Source organism: Microcaecilia unicolor, chromosome 4 (genome assembly GCF_901765095.1).
Source record: "Microcaecilia unicolor chromosome 4, aMicUni1.1, whole genome shotgun sequence".
NCBI lineage: Eukaryota > Metazoa > Chordata > Amphibia > Gymnophiona > Siphonopidae > Microcaecilia > Microcaecilia unicolor.
This window is the reverse complement of record NC_044034.1, coordinates 172,861,093-172,886,506: the sequence shown is the minus strand read 5'-3', so window position 1 is coordinate 172,886,506 and position 25,414 is coordinate 172,861,093. Positions and strand designations below refer to the sequence as shown.

The 25,414-nt window shown below is 44.2% G+C and overlaps 1 protein-coding gene across 4 annotated transcripts in view; it reads left to right on the top strand.

Annotated features, from left to right (window-relative positions):
- Positions 1-25,414, top strand: part of USP47 (ubiquitin specific peptidase 47) — a 309,973-nt gene that overhangs the window by 226,498 nt on the left and 58,061 nt on the right. For all 4 annotated transcript variants that reach the window (XM_030200979.1, XM_030200978.1, XM_030200980.1 and 1 more), the window contains exons 18-20: positions 5,185-5,300; positions 7,642-7,761; positions 12,707-13,484. In XM_030200979.1, the coding sequence (XP_030056839.1) occupies positions 5,185-5,300; positions 7,642-7,761; positions 12,707-13,484 (1,014 nt within the window). The remainder of the gene's footprint in view (positions 1-5,184; positions 5,301-7,641; positions 7,762-12,706; positions 13,485-25,414) is intronic.

Genomic DNA, 25,414 nt, shown 5'->3' with positions numbered 1-25,414 from the left:
GGATTATATTTGGGGAGGGGATTGTGGGGGGGTTTCCGACTGTGTCCTAATTTTAGTAAGATTTGGGAGATTATGTTATGAAGAACGATTCTGGGGTCTCCTGGCCCCTTTCTGTCTTCTTTGCCAGGGATTGGGGGGGGGGGGTCGTAGGCTCGGGCAATCCTCCCTTTCAGTGATTGGATTGGGATCACATGTATTATTTATTCAAAGAGTGGAATATGAAGCCACTTAAGTTTATCTCTTGGAATGTAAATGGAGTTACCTCTCCTATCAAGAGGCAAAAATTATTGCAAATATTGAATCATCAGAGAGCAGACGTGGTATTCTTGCAAGAAACCCATTTGTCCTTACTGGAACACGCTAAATTTAAGAAGTGGTGGGTAGGGCAATTGTTAGAAGCCCTAACAGTTGAGCGTAAAGCTGGAGTTCTGATACTCTTTAGGAAAACGCTAGATGTGCAGATACAGGGGTGTTGGAAGGCGGCAAATGGTAGATACCTCATGGCCAAGGTAACAATCAATAAACAATTATTGCTTTTATTTAATGTTTATGCCCCTAATGTTTATGATAAATTATTTTTTAGGTCGCTGATCCACACCATAGCCAAACAACAAGATACTCCGGTGATCATGGGTGGAGATTTCAATGTTGTTCATGACCCAGTCCTTGACAGATCCGTCCATCAGTCATGGGGTCGAGGGAAGGTCCTCGTCCTATGGGATTTCTTTACTTTGCTCAGCTCTGGAAATTTTGGTTGTTTGGCGTACGTTATACCCAGGGGAGAGGGATTATACCCATCTTTCTGGAGCTCACACATCTCAATCTAGAATAGATTATTGGTTAATATCTGAGACTCTTTTTACTAAAGTCCAAGATGCAGGTAGAGGGCCTTATGGTGTTTCCAACCATATGTTGGTTTGGTGCTCACTAGCAGTGGGCTCGGGCATGGACCAGCCACCGCGGTGGCGATTTCCTGCCCATTTGTATGGAAATAATTAATTTCGGGAGTACTTATTTATTTATTTTATTTATTGCACTTGTATCCCACATTTTCCCACCTATTTGCAGGCTCAATGTGGCTTACAAAGATCTGTTATGGCATTGCCATAGCAGGGAAGAAATACAATTGGTGTTGCAAAGAGATAAAAGAAAACAAGAGGATCTGGTTATGCAGCTGTACATTGAGACATTCTGAATAAAGGAGTGTAAGGGTTGTGTTCAAGTAATTATGGGTTCTCTTGGTAGGCTTTGTTAAAGAGAGAGGTTTTCAAAGCTTTGCGGAAGCTATTTAATTCGTTGATCGTTTTCAAGTGAGTTGGTAGTGCATTCCACATCTTTGTACTCATGTAGGAAAAGCTGGACGCATGTGTTAGTTTGTATTTGATCCCTTTATAGCTGGGGAAGTTTAGGTTGAGAAAGTTGCGGGAAGATCGCTTAGCGTTTCTGGGCAGATTACCAGGTTACAAATGCTGCTCATCGTGATGACCCAGTATTACATTGGGAAGCCGCTAAGGTGGTACTTAGGGGAGCTATAATAGCCTACACTAGTTTCAGAAGGAAGGCTAGAGACAGAGAGATCCTTCGATTAGACCAACAGGTTCAGGAGGCTCGTAGACGATTTGGGCGCTTTCCCAACCCCCAACAAAAGGCGCATCTGTTGACCACGCAGGCTGCCCTCAATAGTCTTCTTCACACCCGTACAGTTAAATCACTTCAGTACTACAAATATAAACTTTTTGTACATGGAAATAAACAAGGGAAATTGTTAGCTAATCTTGTGCGGCAAAAATTAGGTAACCAAATGATAATGCAACTAGATAGAGGTGACGGCACTAGAGTATGTACAGATGGAGAGATCGTAGAAGTGTTTAGATCATACTACCAGCAACTGTATACTTATTCGCAGGGGGCAGATTTGGAGGGTAGGACTTATCTGGAGGGCCGATCGTTACCACCCTTAAATGTGCACTTCCGATCAAAACTTAATGCACCGATCACCGAAGAGGAAGTGGGCCGAGTCATTCAACAGGGGTCCCTGAACAAAGCCCCAGGACCAGAAGGCTTTCGCTTTGAATTCTACAAGATTTTAAACCCAGTGATAGTACCGACCCTGCAAGGGTTATTTACTTCCTTTGTGGAGCAGGGGGAACTGTCTGAGTCAAATCGGGCTGAGCAGATGGAGGTGTTAATGAAACTGGGTCATGACCCAGAACAACCGTCCTCGTATAGACCTATTTCTTTATTGAATGTGGTTGCCAAAATATTTGCTAAGCTTCTGGCAAATAGATTAGCATTGATCTTACCTTCTTTGATTGATGACAGTCAAGTTGGTTTCGTACAAGGGTGTACAATCACCAAAAACATTCATAAAGTGTTGGCTTCGATGGAATACGTGGAAAAGTTGAGGACACCTTCTCTGCTAATTAGTTTTGACACGAAAAAGGCGTTTGACAGAGTCAGTTGGGGAATTTTTATTTGCAACTTTATAGCCTTATGGATTTGACAGGTTTTTCACGGCAGCGATACGGGCACTTTAACATTCATGGAACATCCTTGGAATCTTTTCCGATCCAAAGAGGAACCCGACAGGGCTGCCCGCTATCTCCTCTACTGTTCATTTTATCTCTTGATCCACTTATTTGTGAAATCTTATCTAACCCGGATATACAGGGGGTCCGATCGGGTGCACAGGAATTTAAATTATCTGCATTCGCAGATGATATTTTGGTCCATTTGGTTAACCCAGCCGAGTCCCTGACAACTTTAATGGATAGTTTTGCAGAATATGGTGATTTCTCTGGTTTCAAATTGAACTTTGATAAATCTTTGGCCTTGCCAACACAGTATTCAGTGCGGCAAATGACCTCAATGTCTCCTTTCTTTTAGACTATTCTAAGCAATGTTTTGTAAAATGGGCCTCACTCCCGTTATCAGTGTATGGCAGGATCCAGCCCTTTTTCCCAAGTGGCTTTATATTTTACAACTATTACCTATTAAGCTGGTTAATCGAGATTTGTATTCTTTACATAAATTAGTATCTAACTTTTTCTGGCAGGGGAAAAAACCCCGCTTACCATTCAAATATCTGCAAAGTTCTTGGCAGAATGAAGGTCTCGTGCTTCCGGACCTGCGGAAATATAACATGGCTTGCCTGCTCCAGGAATAACATGTATAGAATGTACGTTTGGGAAGCTCGCCAGGTGCCCTTGGCCTGGATTGGCCGCTGTCGTGGACAGGATGCTGGGCTCTATGGACCTTTGGTCTTTTCCCAGTGTGGCATTACTTATGTACTTATGTATCTGGGAGACTAGATTCTAGAAGATCAAATTTATACACCCCGGACATATGAAATGGCCTCTTACCATCCCTGGAGCTTTTTTTTTCCCTGATGCATTGCTGTGTTATTAAAATCTCTACAAGCAACTTGGAAATACTTGGTACCTTTGTTGGGAGAGAACCCTCAGGTTTTGGACCGGTTACCTTTACTAGGTAATCTCCAATTTCAACCTGGGGTGGGGAATGCTAGTTTTCGCCGTTGGGCAGTTAGGGGGGATATCTTATTTATGCAATCTTATGGAGACAGGAGGGAAGCTGTTGGCATGGAATACTTTAGCAGATAGAGGAATGGTGGAGCTTCGAGATCTATTTGCATATAGACAGGTAAATCACTATTTAGTAAGCTTGAATCCCTCAGATCCAATGTTTATGTTGAGGCATCGTTTATTGGAATTTTTTGAGCCCTTACAGGATAGGGCATGTCAGTGTCATGTTTACATAAAGCTCTGGGGGCATTACAGTCAGTCTCAGACAGGGTGGAACTTCAGAACCAATGGAGTCGAGATTTAGTGGTTCCTCCGGAGTCATTTGATAGTCTTAAATTGACTCATCGGATCCCATCTGTTTCGATTAACGCCAGATTACGCGAATGTAACTTCAGAGTGTTGCATAGGGCATACTTTACTCGAGAGAATTTTTAAGGTGGGAGGGATGGGATGGATTCCCCAATCTGTCGGAAATGTCACTAGGAAGTTAACTCTTTTATTCATGCATTTTGGACATGTTCGGTCATTCAGTCTTTTTGGGAGAATGTGATACATTACTTGGAGACACTGTGTGGGAGGCTGATCAAGGTGTTGCTGGTGGGTTTTCTGTTAGATAAATATGAGGACCTTGGACCCCAAGACCGATTTTCTAGACTCATGATTCGTAAGATGGGGATGGTGGGCAAGCGCATTATCTCGGGAGTGTGGGTTGGCGACCAGGCCCCTTCATGTTGGCAATGGAGAAATAGGTTCCATACCCTGAGGTTAATGGAGCAACAGTATGCACTCCTCTCACAAGAAGAAACAACTGTTCTTGGCCATTTGGGACAATTATCTCCAGTCCTTGCCTCATAGAGCCCGCAGCCTTGTATTAAACTCCTTTTAGTTCTTTACTATACAGTTTGGGTGATACTACTATGGTGATTTCCAGTGATGGTGTAATTGGGGGGGGGGGGGGGGGGGGGGGGGGGGGTAAGGGGGTCCGGATCACACTCACCATGAAAAGGTCACAGGCAAGATCCCAATATTGAGTGTGGGGGGGGATTTCCCCTCCCTATCAGGAGGAGTACAGAGTTGGGGAAAGGGTGGGGTGTGGGGACTTTCTGTTTAGTTGATAAGGTTGGTGGGAGGGTTGATTCATGGCTACCTCGAAGTATACAGGAAGTATTTGGGGGGAAATTATAAGAGTCCAAACACCCCCCTTTATGGTTAGTTAATTTGCATTTAGGAGTAGTCCACCCGTGGTTTGTTTTGTTTCTTGTTAGGAAGGGGGTGAGACATGTTTTTGTAGAATAATGTATAAAGACAGTATATTCATAAAGGTCCATTTTTGGTTGTTCCCAATCTGTTTAGACAGACTTGTTTGGACAGAGTTAGAAGAGGGATGGAACAGGTTGGGGTAAGATACAAAAATTCTGGACAATTATTGAACTGTTTAATGCTTTCTACTTTGATGTTTTATCTCTATGTTGGAGCATTGTCAAACATTAAGTTGATTATATCGTCAATAAAAAGATTTAAACATAAGTAAATGATGGTAAATCATAGAAAAAAAATCCTTTGTTAGATTATACCTAGAGTTCATAGACTGAAGGAGAAAGTTTCAAGTTTGTCATCTTGTTTTGTTTTTTTTTCCCTATAGAAGTGATGGTAAGAGTGCATGTGGTTGACCTAAAAACAGAGACTATATCTTCACCTATCAATGTGCGAGCTTACCTGAATCAAACTATCATGGAGTTCAAACAACTTGTATCAAAGGTAGGATCACATACATTGATTGTTGATAAAAATAAGTACTCAGGGAAGAAGATATGTAAAATCAAGACTTACTGATTCATCAGGGAAGGTTGGGAGCAAAACCTGGTGGAAGCTATTTAATTTTTACCAAGAATAATGTTCATAAGCCACTATACAAATAAGCTGCTGGTACTTGATAGCCATAGAGGTGACTCTCCTTTTTCTTGGTCCCGCTTTTGTCTTAAAATAGAATAGTGACTCAGGCTTCACTTTAGCAATGTTTTTAATCCAATGGTAGGGGTGTGACATCTGCTTTTGTATCAGCTTTGTGCCATATGTCCAACTTCAGTCATTGCAATAGGGGTAACAAATCTAGAGAAGTAACTAGAAATTAGTACTCTACCAAGGTATTTCTCCTAATCTTGCTTTTCCATTTTTTAAAGGAAAGGGGGGACCTTATAGGGCAGAGACAAATTTGAACATAAAATAAGACAGATTCGTAAAAGAAAGTCAGCAAGCATAAAAACAGAGAAAATGACGGCAGATAAAGGCTATATGGCCAATCCATATCATCTGCTATCTTTTCCTCCCCCAAAGAGATACCGCATTCCTGTAACATAAAGCTTGAAGTTGTTAAACAGCATTGTAAAAAAAAAAAAAAAAAATCAGCACAGATAGTGATGGCTTTATCAGTTGTTTAGGGAGGGAGACGTTATCAATATAAACTACCATTAAGTTGGGTTATTTTATCACTAACTCATGCTATTTTAGCACAGGTCCCATTTTTTGCAGTGAGACCTAGTTATGTATAACCCATGTTAACAATGACATAACCCTTCTTAACAGTAGTCCATGTTGATAACTTCCTCCCTTAGGTGCCAATTCTCAGTGCTCTAAAAATAGTGCCGGAACAGTAATGACCTATAACACCCCTGTGATCAAAGCTAATAGCATGCAAATTTATGTGTGCTTTGAGCTCTGATCATAGGGTACTTCTCTGGAAGGATTGTGCCTGGGCATGCGCCCAAAGCACAGTCCTCCCGCAGAAGTTGTTTGACAGGTCCAGGACTTTCTCCCAGATCTGTCAAACCTAAGCCCGCCCCAGGCCTTCCACCCCCAAAACACAAAAACCCTGGCTTCCCCCTCCTACCCCCCTCCCCCCCGTATCAAACAAAACACCCTGGTGGTCCAGTGAGACTGCTATCTAGCTAGCCTGCCCTTCCTCTCTCCTCCCACTTCCCCATCGACCTACCTCTCCATAGTAGTAGTTGGAGGAGGGAGGGACTAGCACTCCCTTCCTCCTCTTTGGGCGCCTTTCCAAAATGGTGGTGTCCTGCCTTGGGGATGCGCCGTGTGAGGCTTCACCCTTATATGGAAGTTAAACCCCATCCAGCTCATCTCGGGATGCACCTGGGCAGGGCATGACGCCACCATTTTGGGAAGGCACCTGAAGATGAGGGAGGGAGTGGTAGTCCCTCCCTCCTACAGTTACTACAGAGTTAGGCTGTAGGGAGGTGGGGCAGGGCGTGCTAGATAGATAGATAAGTGGTCCCACTGGACCACCAGGGCATTTTTGTTCGATGTGAGGAAATGGGAGGTGGGAAGATAGAGGTCCCACTGGATCACATGGTTTTTGTTTGGGGGGTGGGTGCGGGTTTAGGTTTCGCAGGTCGGGGAGAAAGTCCTGGACCTGTCAAACCTCTTCAGTGGTTCTCCTCAGTTGCTCCCTCACTGGGAAACCTTAACACCAGCGCTGGCACATAGGGTTTTCAGTGGGAGCAATACAATACAATGTTTCTAGTCCACAAACACCTTGACAGTTCGTTGTGGATTACAAAACAGGAAACTGGAACATAATTTCTAGGAAGGACACCCTTACTAAATAAAAATAACCAAATTAAATGCCATAAAATTTCTTAAACAATTTCAAGAATTTGCAGATTACAAAAAAGAAAACTGGAACATAATTTCCAGGAAATACACCCTTACTAAATAAAAATAATCAAATTAAATTCCAAAAAATTTCTCAAACAGCAAAGTTTTCAAGAATTTGTGAAAAAACAGATAATTTGATTTAACATGAATATCCTCAGGTAACTTATTCCATAATACAACAACCTGATAATATAATGAAGTATTAAAGATAGATTTATATCTGAGTTGCTTAATTGAAGGAAACTGAAGCAACATTAAGTTACGTAATTTATAAGAACAGGTTGAATGAAGTAAATTTGCCCAATTAACCAAATAAAAAGGTGCTAACCCATTCAGTGTCTTCCGTTTTTATTGGTATTGTTGCTGCTGGCTGTTTTCTTTACATTCTTGTAGACGGAGTAAGAGAATGACACTTTTATCCCTGTAGGCAGTAGATCTTCCAGCTGAGACAATGCGAATAGTGCTGGAACGCTGTTACAATGATTTGCGACTTCTCAATGTGCCGAATAAAACCTTGAAAGCTGAAGGCTTTTTCAGAAGTAATAAAGTAAGTTTTTTCATATTTTTGAATCTCTTCTTTATGTTTAATTATTTTTATTATTATTTTTTATGTTTAATTATTTTTATTATTTCTTCTTTATTATATGCTTCCATATTTATATTTAAATCTCTTTATTAATTTCATATTTAAACAAAGATACTTCTCTTTGAATTGATACATCCATTTCAAACATCAAAGTAAAACACATAGAAAATCATTATTACAATAATATTAACCTTGAGAAATGGAATTATAGTCCACTAATAAGGATGGGAGATTCAAGATGGTTTATAGGCCAAACGAAGTTAGCAAAACAATAAGTAGGTTAAAGAAGTACTAGCAGTGGTTTCTAAATATTCTCGGGATTCAACGTTTGGATTAAAGCCTGGTTCTTCTTCTTATCAAGGAAGGACCGCAATTGTTCAGGTTCAAAGAATATATATTTTTCCTCCTTGAATATCAACATACATTTACACGGAAATCGTAGCTGGAAAACCGCCCCAGTAGCAAGAGATTCCTGTTTCATATCCAGGAATTTCTTTCGTCTCTGTTGCGTCCATCTTGCAATATCTGGAAATATAGAGACCTTACTTCCTTTAAAAACCGGATGAATGTTTTTAAAGTAAAGTCTCATTAAAGATTCTTTATCTTGTAGGAAAACAAATGTTACTATCAAGGTTGCTCTAGTCTCTGTATTATCCATTGATTGCTCCAGTAGATTAGTTAAATCCAGCTTCTCAGGTGAATTAACTTTAGAATTATCCTGTTGTGGGGAAGTTTTTATTTCCAGGTAATGAATTTTTTGTAATGGGGGTAAAGATTGCTCTGGGTATTTGAATACCTCTTTCAAGAATTTTGCAAACATATCCTTGGGAGTGACAAATTTAGACTTCGGAAAATTTAACAGTCTTATATTCAGGTTTCTTGATTGATTTTCAAGGTTCTCTAGTTTCCTATGGATTAGTATTCGGTCCCCTGAGGTTAAGGCTTGATGTTGAGAAATTTTTCCTATTTGTCCTTCCAAGTCAGTTTGCTTTCTCAACAGCCCTTCAGTTTGAGTTTTTAAAGAATTTATCTGCGTTGCATTATTCAGGGAGACTGTAATAAATGAGGTACAAACCTTGTGAAGAGATTCCAGAGCCGTCCATATCGTCTCCAGTGAAACCTCTTGGGGTTTAACCAGGGGCTGCATCGCCAAAGCACAAGAAGTAATTTCTTCTTGTGTAGTTGTTGAAAGCGGTTCCTCCACGGTTTCCCCCTCTGTAGTTCCGGGCGTTCGCTGGGTTGTGCTTCCATATTTATAGATATGACAGGTACTAATTATTAATATTTTAATACTAGTAAATAAGGCCCGTTTCTGACAGAAATGAAACGGGCACTAGCAAGGTTTTCCTGGGAGTGTATATGTTTGAGAGAGTGTGTGAGAGAGAGAGAGTGAATGTGCGAGTGTGTGAGAGAGAGAGAGTGAATGTGCGAGTATGTGTGTGACAGAGAGTGAGTCTGTGTGCGAGTGTGTCTGTGAGAGAGAGAGTGTGTGTTTGAATGAGAGTATGTGGGAGTGCGTATGTGAGACAAAGTGAGTGTGAGAGTGTGTTTTACAGAGATACACTGTGTGAGAGAGAGAGAGTGTGTGAGAGAGTATGTTTGCGATACACAGACTGTGTGTGAGACCGAGAGTGTGTGAGAGTGACTGTGATACTGTGTGAGAGTGAGAGAGAGAAAGACACTGACTGAGTGTGTGTGTGAGAGAGAGAGTGTGTGTGTCACAGAGATACCTCCCCCCTCCCTTTGTGGTCTGAGGATCCCCTCCCCTCTGGTCTGAGGACCCCCTCCCCCCCTCTCAGGACCCCCTCCCCCCTGTGCGTTCCCCTCCCCTCGGCCTCAGGACCCCCCCTGCCTGTCCCCCCCCCCCCCTCTGCGTGGTTTGCAGGACCGTGCGAGTGTGTGTCTGTGACAGAGAGAGTGAGACTGGGTGCGAGTGTGTGAGAGAGAGAGTGTGTGTGATTGTCCCCTGGCCCCCTCCAGCCACCCAGCGATTCTGCTGTCTCCCCTGCCCCTCCCCCTCCAGCCACCCAGCAATTTTCCTCTATCCCCTGCCCCCCTCGAGCCATCCAGCGATTCTCCTGTGTCCCCTGCCTCCCCCTCCAGCCAGCCATCGATTCTCCTCTCTCTTCTGCCCCCCCTTCAGGCACCCAGCGATTCTCCTCTGTCCCCTGCCCCCCCTGCAGCCACCCAGCGATTCTCATCTCCTCTGCCCCCCTCCAGCCACCCAGCTATTCTCCTGTGTCCCCTGCCCCCCTCCTGCAGCCACCCAGCTATTCTCCTGTGTCCCCTGCCCCCCTCCTGCAGCCACCCAGCTATTCTGTGTCCCCTGCCCCCCTCCTGCAGCCACCCAGCGATTGTCCTCTGTCCCCTGCCCCCCCCCCTTCAGCCACTCAGCGATTCTCCTCTGGCCCCCCGCCCCCCCTCCAGCCACCCAGCGATTCTCATCTCCCCTGCCCCCCTCCAGCCACCCAGCTATTGTGTCCCTTGCGCCCCCTCCAGCCACCCAGCAATTGTCCTGTATCCCCTGCCCCCCACTCTAGCCATCCAGTGAGAGCCCCCCCTCCAGCCACCCAGCTATTCTCCTGTGTTCCCTGCCCCCCCCTCCAACCACCGAGGGATTGTCCTGTGTTCCCTGCCCCCCCCCCCCCCCCTCCAGCCACCGAGCGATTGTCCTGTATCCTCTGCCCCCGTTATTGAAAACCCTGGCCGTGTCGAGTTCATTCCCTTAGTCCTGCCTTCTGAGTACCCGCCCTTGACGTCATCACGTTTTTGCGCAAGGGTGCAGGAGAGAGAGATATGACTCCGCTACGAACCCTTCAGTGAAGCCACGGAGTCAGCTTCAGAACGTTGGAGGTGCGTTTTATTAAAGTAGATTATATTGTCTATATGGCCAACTTGGAATGCAATATTATATTCCCTTTAGAGATCAGAATTTAAGGTGGTAATACTTTGTTAACATAGTGCAAATAATAGGTTAGCCTTCTATTTCCAAACTATGGGGGTCTTTTACAAAAGTGTGCTAACGTTTTTAGCGCATGCTAAATGCTAGAGATGCCCATAGGAATATATGGGCATCTCTAGCGTTTAGCACACACTTGTTTTTAGCTTGCGCTAAAAACATTAGCAAGCCTTTGTAAAAGGCCCACTGTATGTGGACACATCTTCCAACTTTCATTGCTGTTGATACCATGAAAGTAAACTTGAAGCTAAGTAGTTATTCTCTCTAAGGTTCACTGCTTGGAATACAGTTAGAGACACTTGTTTCATTCCCAGAGGTACCTCAAGCCTGTCAAGAAGAAATATTTCTCCGCGGGCAAGCAGGTTTACCATTCTCACAAGTGGGTAGATGATCCGCGTCACCCAGGAATTGGCACATTAGCCAGCAAAGAAAAAATTTGAGAGCCTTCTGGAGCGTGTACCACACCTCACCACGCATGTGCGGAGTGCCTCCGCGTCTCTTCATTTTTTTTTCTTTTCCACAAGAGGAAGCAGCTGTGTTCTGCATTGGTCCTCACACACCCAGGAAGAGCCTTTTTCTTAGTTTTCGGCGCTGATTTTTTGTTTTTGTACCTCTTCTGTTTTATAATTTTAAGAAACAAAAACCCTTTTTCCCTTATTTCTTAGTTTCTTTTTCCCCGCATTTAAGTTTTCTTTGTTTTTCGTCGCGGGCCCCCTTTTATGCCTGCTCGGATGGCCTATACTATGTTTTGTGCCTTTCCCTCTTTTTCAGGCACAATCATGACCTTTGATTTTTCTAGAGCCATTTTCCCTTCCATGTCATCGAAGATTCCCAGTGGTTTCAAGCGTTCCTGGTGCAGCCGGACCATCTCGGGTACTGATACACATTCTTGGTGTATTCAGTGCCTCGGGCCTGACCATTGCCCAGCAAATTGTGTCCTTTGTGTTCGTATGAAGAAAAGGACCCAAATTTCCCAAGAAGCTCAACGCAAAATACTTTTAGGAGCTTGGTCTGGCTCTTTGACATCGAGGTCGTCGGCGTGAACAAGAATTTAGTATCACAGATTCATCACACAGATCTTTTTTTTGGACAGTATGAAACTCTGATGTTAAAGCAGAAATTCCATATAGACAAAGATATATTTGCAGGTACATTAAGTTCACCCATTGCTAAAGCTTATGTCTATACAGTTAGCATAACTGCACTCGTTTGAAACCATTGCTTAGTCCCTTTTTTTTGCCATCCATCAATTGCATACTGTTGTTGCTAGCTAATTTACAATTTTAAACATATTTATCTTTATAGTATTTTATAGTATTTGTTGTTTCTCTTTAATAGTTCAAGTTTTCTTATACCAGGCTAGATTGTATGACATACTATGAGGCTAATTTTAGAAAGCACATATGCAGAAATAGCACCATACCATAAAAAACTTTCTTTTCCCAAAGACTGCTTCATAACAATCCATTGACTTCTACCTCCTAATATCATCCATTATCCTTTCCTATAATGTATTTAGTCTCATACATTACACCAGTGGTCTCTAATTGTTCTCATACCTCACACTAACATTATTGGCTTTTATCACACCTAGAATGTAACCCGCATTGAACCCTGGAAAGGGAATATTAGTGGTATACAAGAATTGATTTGGTTTGATATGAATGATCCTACATGTATTTTTATACTTGTATAAGTAGGTATTCCGGCAGTGGAGTTTAGAGTTTACAAATAATTTAGGCATACAGATTTTGCAACCTGGCAGACTTGTATTTATGCCTGCTCTGAGTAGGTGTAAATACATGTGTTCTATCATGATTTTAGATATACTCGGTTGGCTCAAAAATTAACTCCTATATGTGGTGTGCATTATTTCATACAATGCTTATTTAAATAAATTCTGATTTTAAGAGTATAAACCACTTTTTGCCTTTTTTTTGTGTGTAGATATTTATCGAGAGTTCAGACTCCTTGGATCACCAAATGGCTTTTACAGACTCTCATTTATGGAAACTTTTAGATCGTCATGCCAACACCATCAGACTTTATGTTTCATTGCCTGAGCAGTCTCCAGGACCTCAATATACTAGGACAATTTGCCAGAAAGCTGGTGGAGATTCAGGCCACATGGAAGAAGGCTGTGAAAAAGTTAAAGTATCTGTAGGGAGTAATAAGTCTGTGGAAGCTATATTGGAAGAAAGCACTGAAAAACTTAAGACCTTGTCCCTACAGCAGCAGCAGGAGGGTGGTAATGGAGACAGCAGCAAGAGCACAGATGCCAGTGATTTTGAGAACATTGATTCACCTGGGAATGAGTTGGACTATTCATCCTCAGTAGATACCAGAGAACTGGAAAACAGAATTCCAACCTCTGATCCTGAAAATTTCCAATCAGAGGAGCGCTCGGACTCAGACGTGAATAATGACAGGAGTACAAGTTCTGTTGACAGTGACATCCTAAGCTCCAGTCACAGCAGTGACACGCTGTGCAATGCGGACAGTGCCCACATGCCTTTGGCAAATGGGCTGGACTCTCACAGCATCACAAGCAGCAGGAGATCCAAAGCAAATGAAGCAAAGAAGGAAACTTGGGATACGGCTGAAGAGGATTCTGGGACTGACAGTGAATATGATGAGAGCAGCAAGAGCAGAGGAGAGATCCAGTATATGTACTTCAAAGCTGAACCTTATGGTGCTGCTACAGGTTCAGGGGAAGGACAGAAATGTACGTATTTCCTTAAGTTGATGTGATATAAAATTAATATTCAGTTGTTGTAAAAATATTAGAGGTGCGTGAAATGTCACTTGTGGCTGCCCAGTTACCAAAAAGGAGAAAATGGTATCAGTTTTCTGTGTGATTTGGATTTTGCTATCCTCCCAGTTGCTCACTGAACACTTGAGCTTGCCAGATGTTTTGAGTGTTCTGGGGCTAATATGCATGTTTGAAAACCCTTGGGGCCATTTTTGTGACATGAAAATATCACTATTTTGTTTAATAAAAATTTTCATTTATGTAGCCAAAGTACCACTACATTTCTGGTGGCAAATAATAAACCTTATATAGTGGGCACTTCTCCAACTATGTGTTTTGGAATGAAACCCACGGCTGCAAAGCTTTCATCAAGTTTTCAAAGGGAAAGTCTGCACATGCTTTTGTTTTGTACCCACAGACATCTTCATTGGGTTGTTCTGTGAAATTAATTATTATCCTATATAATAATTTGGACCTCCGCACTTCCATCTGGCTGCCTGGGTTTGTAAGTGGGTAAAAAAAGTGGGAGAGCGACCAAGGATACCAGAAACTGGAAGATGTTCGTTAATAAACAACTTTATTAATAATTTGAAGACTCGACACAACGTTGTGTTTCGGCCGTCAGGCCTGCATCAGGAGTCTGCTTTACACAGTGCTGTGGAGCAAAAGTAATGACAAACCTTTGGAGATCTTACAGCAGACTCTAGGACAAAATATTGCTGAATAATATCAAAGATGATCCTTCAGGTGTGACGTAGTAGTCTTTAGAAAGACTGTTTTTTTAAAAAAAAAGAAGGGGACCATCAGAAGCACTGCATGCGCTGCTTGTAATACAGTTGAAAAGTTAAGCCTTAAAAAAACGGCACTATAAACAAAAAAAGGCGCCTTGTTTATTCAGCAATATTTTGTCCTAGAGTCTGCTGTAAGATCTCCAAAGGTTTGTCATTACTTTTGCTCCACAGCACTGTGTAAAGCAGGCTCCTGATGCAGGCCTGACGGCCGAAACACGACGTTGTGTCGAGTCTTCAAATTATTAATAAAGTTGTTTATTAACGAACATCTTCCAGTTTCTGGTATCCTTGGTCGCTCTCCCACTTTTTTTACCCACTTGTTCTTTCGTGGGACGTTTGAGTTCTCCGTGTTTCAGCGGATTTCTTCTCACATTTATGCCTGGGTTTGTAGCAGTTCCTATTGGTCCGCCCTGGGGATGACATCACAGGGCGGACCAATGGGAAGTGAGAGGGAAGGGAACCCAGCAACAGCCACCGGAGGTGAGTAACCAAACGCCCCCCCCCCCCCCGAGTTCCATGATCCCCAACCTCCCTCCTTTCACTCCGTCGTCCGAGTTCCACGGGCCGCGACGGCCCCACTGCCGTTCGAGTTCCACGTCCCCCCTCTTCTCTGATTTCCGCGCCCCCCTCCCATTTCCGCTGCCCAGCGCCTCCCTCCCTCTGTGGCCTCTGAGTGCAAGGAGGACGTGTGCGGGTGCCCCAGCCCTTCGTACGTGGCAGCTGCTGTTTAAAAAGTTTTACCTCCTGCTCGGCCGGCAACACTCAAGTCCAGCAAGTACAGACAACGCTTCAGACAGGCTGTGGTTCGCTGTTCCTCTGGTCCCGCCCTTCCGCAAACAGAGGGGGGGAGGGGGCCCTGGAACCTTGCTAGCGCCCGTTTCCTTTCTGTTGGAAACGGGCCTCTTTTACTAGTGTTTTAATATACCATCGATCCAAGTCATCTTTTCATTTGGCAGAGTACAACATCAAACATGCGTTACATTTAGGTATATAGTAGCACCTAGTTTATAAAGATACATAGAAGCCTATTGGGCCCTTTTACAAAAGGGCAGTAGGGGTAGCGCCAGCTTGGCATGCGGTGATTCGGCCTTACTGCCGGGCTCCCAGACAGTAGTTCCGACTCCCACCATGTGCCAATTCCAGCACTAGAAAATAATTTGCAGCATGCAGCGCTGCCCGGTTACAGCTGGAGCCCCTACCTCCTACTAAATAGGAGGTGGTAAGGGCTCAATCAGAAAATGGCTATGCAGCAAGTGTTTGTTACCAGCATGGCCATTTCAATCTTCCTTAAAAGAAAAAAATGCCTTTTCCCGGTTGTGGTAAAAGGGGTCTCCACACAGCCAGGACCAGGCACTGCTTCAACCCCGCAGTTTCAGCAGCCTGCTTCTACACCGGCACCCTATCCTTTCCCGATGGCCCTCGATGAGTGCCTTGCTCCCTTAGCTGTTGACAGGGTTCTTGCAGAGTGCATCGGCGTCTGGGGTGCTTGCACTAACCATGCCTCTCAATACAGTCCGATATGGCCATCAGCCTTCGTTGAGGTCTCCGATGCCGATACTGCTTGCAGTGTCGGCATGAATTGCTACCCTACTACTACTACTACTATTATTTAGCATTTCTATAGCGCTACAAGGCATACGCAGCGCTGCACAAACATAGAAGAAAGACCGTCCCTGCTCAAAGAGCTTACAATCTAATAGACAAAAAATAAATAAAGTATGCAAATCAAATCAATTAATGTGAATGGGAAGGAAGAGAGGAGGGTAGGTGGAGGCGAGTTGTTACAAGTGGTTACGAGTCAAAAGCAATGTTAAAGAGGTGGGCTTTCAGTCTAGATTTAAAGGTGGCCAAGGATGGGGCAAGACGTAGGGGCTCAGGAAGTTTATTCCAGGCGTAGGGTGCAGCGAGACAGAAGGCGCGAAGTCTGGAGTTGGCAGTAGTGGAGAAGGGAACAGATACAGTGGGGGAAATAAGTATTTGATCCCTTGCTGATTTTGTAAGTTTGCCCACTGACAAAGACATGAGCAGCCCATAATTGAAGGGTAGGTTATTGGTAACAGTGAGAGATAGCACATCACAATTAAATCCGGAAAATCACATTGTGGAAAGTATATGAATTTATTTGCATTCTGCAGAGGGAAATAAGTATTTAATCCCTCTGGCAAACAAGACCTAATACTTGGTGGCAAAACCCTTGTTGGCAAGCACAGCGGTCAGACGTCTTCTGTAGTTGATGATGAGGTTTGCACACATGTCAGGAGGAATTTTGGTCCACTCCTCTTTGCAGATCATCTCTAAATCATTAAGAGTTCTGGGCTGTCGCTTGGCAACTCGCAGCTTCAGCTCCCTCCATAAGTTTTCAATGGGATTAAGGTCTGGTGACTGGCTAGGCCACTCCATGACCCTAATGTGCTTCTTCCTGAACCACTCCTTTGTTGCCTTGGCTGTATGTTTTGGGTCATTGTCGTGCTGGAAGACCCAGCCACGACCCATTTTTAAGGCCCTGGCGGAGGGAAGGAGGTTGTCACTCAGAATTGTACGGTACATGGCCCCATCCATTCTCCCATTGATGCGGTGAAGTAGTCCTGTGCCCTTAGCAGAGAAACACCCCCAAAACATAACATTTCCACCTCCATGCTTGACAGTGGGGACGGTGTTCTTTGGGTCATAGGCAGCATTTCTCTTCCTCCAAACACGGCGAGTTGAGTTCATGCCAAAGAGCTCAATTTTTGTCTCATCTGACCACAGCACCTTCTCCCAATCACTCTCGGCATCATCCAGGTGTTCACTGGCAAACTTCAGACGGCCGTCACATGTGCCTTCCGGAGCAGGGGGACCTTGCGGGCACTGCAGGATTGCAATCCGTTATGTCGTAATGTGTTACCAATGGTTTTCGTGGTGACAGTGGTCCCAGCTGCCTTGAGATCATTGACAAGTTCCCCCCTTGTAGTTGTAGGCTGATTTCTAACCTTCCTCATGATCAAGGATACCCCACGAGGTGAGATTTTGCGTGGAGCCCCAGATCTTTGTCGATTGACAGTCATTTTGTACTTCTTCCATTTTCTTACTATGGCACCAACAGTTGTCTCCTTCTCGCCCAGCATCTTACTGATGGTTTTGTAGCCCATTCCAGCCTTGTGCAGGTGTATGATCTTGTCCCTGACATCCTTAGACAGCTCCTTGCTCTTGGCCATTTTGTAGAGGTTAGAGTCTGACTGATTCACTGAGTCTGTGGACAGGTGTCTTTCATACAGGTGACCATTGCCGACAGCTGTCTGTCATGCAGGTAACGAGTTGATTTGGAGCATCTACCTGGTCTGTAGGGGCCAGATCTCTTACTGGTTGGTGGGGGATCAAATACTTATTTCCCTCTGCAGAATGCAAATAAATTCATATACTTTCCACAATGTGATTTTCCGGATTTAATTTGTGATGTGCTATCTCTCACTGTTACCAATAACCTACCCTTCAATTATGGGCTGCTCATGTCTTTGTCAGTGGGCAAACTTACAAAATCAGCAAGGGATCAAATACTTATTTCCCCCACTGTAAGAAGGATTTATCCATGGAGCGGAGTGCACGGGAAGGAGTGGAGAGGTACTGGGGAGCAGCAGAGTGAGTACATTTATAGGTTAGTAGAAGAAGTTTGAACAGGATGTGAAAACGGATAGGGAGCCAGTGAAGGGTCTTGAGGAGAGGGGTAGTATGAGTAAAGCGACCCTGGCGGAAGATGAGACGGGCAGCAGAGTTTTGAACCGACTGGAGAGGGGAGAGGTGACTAAGTGGGAGGCCAGCAAGAAGCAGATTGCAGTAGTCTACATGAGAGGTGACAAGGGTGTGGATGAGGGTTTTGGTAGAGTGCTCGGAAAGAAAGGGGCAGATTTTACGGATGTTGTAAAGAAAGAAACGACAGGTCTTGGCAATCTGCTGGTTTCGAGCTGAGGAGACAGGGAGAATGACCATGTTGGCACACCCTCAGTATCAGTGGAGGAAGTGTCGCTGGAGCCAAGACCTGAGCCAACACCTCAACGCCCCTTTTGGGGTCATGGTACCTCTTCATTAAGGCAGATGCCTTCCTCCCTCATTGGGAACCGGACTTCGGTATGTGTATACTCTCATTCCTCTTGTGGAGAAGACTTTGCTGAAACTCAAGCAAGACCAAGGGACCGTGATCGTGATTGCGCCCTACTGGCCCGGCAGATTTGGTTCCCTCTTCTGCAGTTATCCTCCGAAGAACCATGGAGATTGGAGTATTTTCCGACCCTCATCACGCATAACGAGGGATCTCTTCTGCTTCCCAACCTTTGATCTCTGGCCGTCACAGCCTTGATGTTGAGAGCTTAGAATTAGCTTCTTTGCATCTTCCTGAGGGTGTCTCCAAGGTCTTTTTGGCTTCCAGGAAAGATTCCACTAAGAGATGCTACTCTTTCAAATAGAGGAGGTTTGCCGTCTGGCGTGAGGGGAAGGCTCTTGATCCTATTTCCCGCCCTACACAGACCCTGCTTGAATACCTTGCGCACTTCTCTGAGTGGTCTCGACCAACTCCGTAAGGGTTCACCTTAGTGCAATTAGTGCTTATCAACATGTAGAGAGTAAGCCCATCTCTGGACAGCCTCTAGTTCGCTTCATGAGAGGTTTGCTGTTGACAGAGCCCCCTGTCAAACCTCCACCTGTATCATGGCTCCTCAATGTCGTTCTCACCCAGCTGATGAAAGCTCTTTTTGAGCCACTCAATTCTTGTCATCTGAAGTACTTGACCTGGAAGGTCATATTTTTGGTGGCTGTTACTTCAGCTCACAGGGTCAGTGAGCTTCAGGCCTTAGTGGCGGATGCACCATATACGAATGTTCATCATAACAGAGTAGTCCTTCGCACACACCTCAAGTTCCTACCTAAGGTTGTGTCGGAGTTCCATCTGAACCAGTCGGTTGTCTCGCCAACATTCTTCCCCCGACCTCGTGCACATCCTGGCGAAAGCGCATTGCACACCTTGGTTTGCAAGCGACTAGGCCCTACAGACAGTCCACCCAACGTTTTGTTTTGTTTAATTCCTATAGGATGAGATTCGCTATCGGGGAAATAAACCATTTCCAATTGGTTGGCAGTTTGCATTTCTTTCACTTATTCCCAGGCTGAGCTGAGCCTTGAGGGTCATGTCAGGGCTCACAATGTCCAGAGCCATGGCTGCATCAGTAGCCCACTTGAGGTCAGCCTCCATTGAAGAAATTTGCAAGGCTGCAACGTGGTCTTCAGTCCACACATTCACATCTCATTACTGAATACAGAATGTTTGACACAACAGTCAATTTGGACAGTTCTGCAGAATTTGTTTGGGGTCTAGAGTTCAACTCCACCCCCCCCCCCCCCCCCCCACCACCACCACCCCAGGCCCGTTTTGTTCTGTTTCAGGCTGCACTGTCACTCGGATTGTATATAGTTTCAGGTTAATTACTTTTTTGCCCTCGCCATTGCTAGGTCCACTGGTTGTTTTTGGTGAGCCTGGTAGCTAGGGATTCCCATATGTAGAATTATAGGCCTGTTTGGCCTCGGAGAAAGCGAAGATACTTACCTGTAGCAGGTATTCTCTGAGGTTCACAGGCCTTATGTTCTCACATACTCTTGCACCTCCCCTTGGAGTTGTCTCCTTTTTTTATGCTTTATATTTTACTGCTGATCCTGTGCTGTTGCGGTGGGCAGGAAGGCACTCTTGCTTGTGTGGTGGAGCACATATTTTTAAGCCTATTACAAGCTCAGGATCGGCAACACGGATTCCACATTACCCATATGTGAGAATATAAGGCCTGCTGTCTTCGGAGAATACCTGCTACAGGAAGTATCTTTGCTTCACCGCCAGGAGCCCTAACTGCCACCTATTTAGAACGCGGTAAGGGCTCCCATGCTAATCAGGTAGCACATGGTAACATGCCCAAGCTACCTGATTAGCACAGGCACGCCTACTCTCGTCCCCCCAGATACCTCAGTACATCCCATGGTTTTAGCACATGTTAGGCCTGCGTTAGACCTACTGTGGCTTAGTAAATGGGCCCCTCGGGCCATTTCTGACACAGCCATAAAATGGCCTATTTTCCATTTTTTTTTTCTATTAATAGCTATGCGCCTGTGTTGCCATTAGCACACAGCCATTAATAAAAATTACCATGTGAGTACTTCTCTGCCACCCATTTTATAGGCAGCAAGAGCTCACACGGTAATCCTGCTCTAACCAGTTAGCAAGCGATAATGTAGCTGTGCTAACTGATTAGCACAGGGGCGCCCCCCCCCCCCCCCCCAACAAGCCCCCTCACAAAATATATTTCCAAAAAACGTTTAGTGTGTGGATTAGCGAGTGCTAAAAGGGCACTTACTGTAGGACACCTGAGTGCATCCTGTGGTATGCTGTTTTAAGATGTGTAAGGCTTGTGCTAGCACCTAACATAGCTTAGAAAAAGGGCCCCTAAGTGCGAAAGGACTAGAGCTATTGTTTAAACAGGCGGAGGCTCATTTTCAAAGCACATAGACTTACAAAGTTCCATAGGTTACTATATAACTTTGTAAGTCTAAGTGCTTTGAAAATGAGCACCATCCATATACAGAGCAGATTAATGTTAATTTGAGAAGCATTTTTGGATCACCGATGAGGATAAAATGGTTATTTTTATTTATTGATTTACACAGGCTTGCTATACTGCTAATTGCATTAAAAATGCGTTAAAATTTGGTTTGAAAAATTCTTGAAAAACCAGTCCTATGCAGAAAAAAATAAAGGATCTCTTTCTCATTTTGTGAAGTCCTGAATTGCCCTTGTCACCCCAGAAGGGATAGTTAGGAAGTATTTTTTAAAGTGAAATAATTGAAATCTGTTCGTTCTTTTTATTAACAAACATTTTGCACTCCTGGTTCAGGCCATGATTCTAGTGCAGCTTGACTCAGGGGCGTAGCTACGGGCAATTTCGGCCCAGGCCCGCCCACCCAAATTGCAGCAGCACGGCACGACGACAACAGGGACAGCACCTGCACGCACCCGCTGTGGCTCAGTTGATCAGGCTCCGAGTCCAACAGGACAGAATCCAGCCCGATTTCACTCATTCCCGCCCCCCCACCACCACCCAAGCGCTAGCGTACCACCGTTACCACGCAGGCAGGCAGCCGGCCGGGCACCCGCTCAGGTCTCCAGGGCAGGGCAGGCTCCGCCTCCGGACAACATCAGCCCCCGCTGGGCTGGCGCCTACCTTCGGCTTCTTCGGGTCCGGGAATGCATGCACTTGGCTTGCACAGGGCCACGCAGGCGGAGTCCGGACAACATCAGCCCCCACCGGGCCGGCGCCTACCTTCGGCTTCTTCGCGTCGTACTTTTTCATCCATCCTGCGGTGCGGTAGCAGTGCTCACTGGACGACGTGCGCACGTGCACGCACGCAGGTGCGAGGCAAGCCTCAGCCTGGCCCTGCCTGGACGTGGGAAGGAAAGGAATTGGTTTGGAAGTTGGGAAGGAAGTTCGAGGAGAGACTCCAATCGAGTTCCAGAAGTGTCTCCGTCCAGTGGGACTCTCCAATCCATAACTTTACTGCCAAAAAAGGTAAGAAGCCTGCCAGCAGCCCAGCCCAGCCTAGCAGCAGCCAACAGGTAATAAAATGGTAAATTCCTTTTTTTTTTTTCATCATAATCTTTTGCCCTGCAGTGAAGAGCCCACCCTGAAGCCCACCACCATGACCTGCCAGCATTTTGATTATTCTTTTGTAATCAAAATGATGACTGTGGTCTGGTAGTGGTCTTCTGGATGGGGGGGGGGGGGTGGTAGATGTGCCGGTGCCTAGGGCAATGAGGAGGCCATCCCCACCCAAAAATTCCCCAATAATTTTAATAGTGCCAGAGCTAGCTTAATTTTAAAAAAAGTTGTCTTTCTCTCATTTTGGTGGGTTTTGGGTGGGGATGGTATCTGCAGTGCCTAGTTTAAAATTTAAAAAAAAAAGTGTAGGTGCCGGCGGTTTTCTCTGGGTGGACCGGTGCATGCAGAAAAAAAGGTTTTTTTTTAAATTTCATTCCATAGGGGGTGGGTAGGGAGTAGGGTAGGGCTGATGCTAGGCTACAGGGAGGAGTGGGGTGAAGGATAGAGCTGATGTTTAGCTATGGGATGGATGGTGGGGAAGGGAAGGATTGGTACTGGGCTACAGGGATGGATGGGGGGGGGGGGGGTAAGCTGGAGAACGGAAGGGCTGATGCTGAGCTATGGGGATGGATAGATTATTGGCGGGAAAAGCTGATGCCAGGCTGCTGGGATGGATGGATGGATGGGGTAGGGTAGGGAAGGTCTTTATGTTTTTGTAATGTGTTTTAAAATGAATGTGTGTTGAATTGTGATCTGTTTAGAATTGCAGAGATAATGTGGCATAAAAATTTAGAAAATAAATCAATAAATTTATAATTTTTGGTCCTTTATTCTGTAATTGATGAGGGTTGGTCTGTGGTCTGCATGTGACCACAAGCAGATGAGAGTTTCTGCTGGCATGTGGTTTGTATGGGGATCTATGAGTCTGACTTGTCTGGCTTTTCCAATGGGATGTGTATTGCTGTTGTGTACATTCACTGCTGCCTTTTTAAAGGTACTGTTATTGGAACTGGTGTTATCGTTTGCAATATAGGCTCTAAGAAGCCTCTTTGCAGGATCACAAAGTACTTGGCAACAAAGGGATTTTGTGTTGCTATTATTGAGGTGCTACTACAATTTGAATACATTGTTCCAGGATTGGGGGGGGGGGGGGTGCTAAGCTTTAGTAAAAGGGCAACTTTATTATGCTTCTGCTACCTATGTTGTTGGATGTATTATTATTATTTGTTACATTTGTATCCCACATTTTTGCAGGCTCAATGTGGCTTACATGTAACTGTTAATGGCGTTAACTGATTCTGGTCTGAACAAATACATGGTATGAATGAATACAAAGTGATACTGTTGTCGAATAAGGTGCATGTATGGTAGGTACAATTGGGGGAACTTAGATGGGGAAGAAGAGTCAGGTAATGTCTATTACGGTCTTTGGTTACATTGTGTTGCAAGTGTCCGGGTATTTTTATGTTGGGTCGGTGGGCTATGCTCTTCTGAACAGGTCTGTCTTTAGTGCTTTCTGAAAATTTAGGTGGTCGAGCGTAGTTTTTACTGCTTTTGGCAATGCATTCCATAGTTGTGTGCTTAGGTAGGAAAAGCTGGATGCGTAGGTGGATTTGTATTTTGAGTCCTTCATGTAAATGTAAACTCAGAAGATCCTTATCACAAAACTTACTGAAGTTATTATGATTTTAGCTTCAAGGAGAGAAAAATCCCGGAAGTGTTCCAGAGATAAATATATTTCCTGACAGTGTTCCTTATTCTGCCCCCATGGCAAAACAGAGTTCATTACTAAACTACTTCAAAAAACCACGTATAGAGGCGCATGGCGAGGATGCTGTTCCCTCAACAAGTTCTACTTTATGCTCACAGATCAGTAAACCTGGTGTGCAACCGATGGAATTACTTTCAGATTTATCCGACATTGATGAACCACCAAAACAGCCAAAGTTACAGGCTTTCCCAGTTTGTACAATTAGTGGCAAGTCCCGAAGTTTTTCATCTCACTGGTATGATAAATTTTGCTGGCTGGAATATAGTGCAAGCCAGGGTGCAGTGTTGTGCAAAGCGTGCAGACATTTTTCTGATACCCGGGCTGAAGAAACTTTCACAAGAACTGGCTTTAGAGATTTGGAAGCACATGAATCAGAGCTGCTCAAAACATGAATCCAGCAAGGCACACTGTCTTGCACTAGGAAAATTTGAAGACTATAGACAAAGTCACTTACCAGGAGGTCGGGGAAACATTTTCAATCAACTAAACCAAGATGCCATGAACTTTTCTTTAGTTGAAAGGAATCGTGAACACATCACAGTAGTACTTGATATTGTGATATTCTGTGCCAAGCAAGAAATTCCATTACGCGGACACAGAGAGACAGAAGAAGCCTTAAATAAAGGAAACTTTTTGGAAATGTTCAAACTCCTTAGCAAATATGACAATAGTATCAAACGTCGCCTTGAAAAACTTCCAAAAAATGCAACTCTAATGAGCCCAGATATTCAGAATGAACTGTTAGAATCTGCCACTTTACTACTGTTAACGCAAAATCAAATCCGAAATACATGAAACCGATAATACATACTATGCAATTCTGGGTGATGAATGCAAAGATCTCTCTAAACGTGAGCTTGTTGCAGTATGTGTCAGGTACCTACACAAAGGGATAATAAAGGAAAGGGCAGTTGGATTTGTTGATACTGCAGACATGACAGCAAATGGGATTTCTGATAAAATCATAAAAGTGATTGAAGTGCTTGAATTAGATCCAGAGTTATGTTGGCTTCAGCTTTGATGGAGCAACTGTGATATCTGGAAACAAAGGAGGTGTTCATGTCATTTTGAAACGCACGTTTCGGCGGGCTGTTTATGTGCACTGTAATTCTCATCGCCTCAATCTGCACAGCATCTAAAGCATGCCCCTCTGTTAGCACATTTTTTGAAATTCTGAACTCCTTGCATAGTTTTATGACAGGTATGTATAGGCATGCTCGTTTTTTGTAAGTACAGAAACAACTGCATCCTGATAGACTATGTCTTGAACTTGAACGATCAACAGGCACAAGGTGGAGCTCAAAATCTAGCTCTGTGAAAAAATTATTGATACTTTTTGATGTTATTCTTGAAGTACTTGCTGAATTTTCAAATGCTGCTGGGCAGACAAAACTAGATTCCCTATCACTGCTACATCAGATAGAGACAAAGAAATTCTTATTTCTGGCAGTTACATTTGGGAAATTATTTGAAAGCAGTGATTTTGCCACAAAAGGACTACAGAGTGCCACGTTGTCTGTTACAGATTGCATTAATCTTATAGAGTGTCTAAAAGAAACTTTTGTTCAGTTTAGGGAGAACACATCAAATGACTTTGATAAAGTTCTTAAATTAACAGAGGATCTCATGAAGAAATATGATATTGAAAAGTGGGATGATTCTTCCTCTTGAAAGACAAAGCTACCTATAAAGTTTGGTGATTCATTGGTTTTTTCCACTTTGGGTAAATCTTCTTCT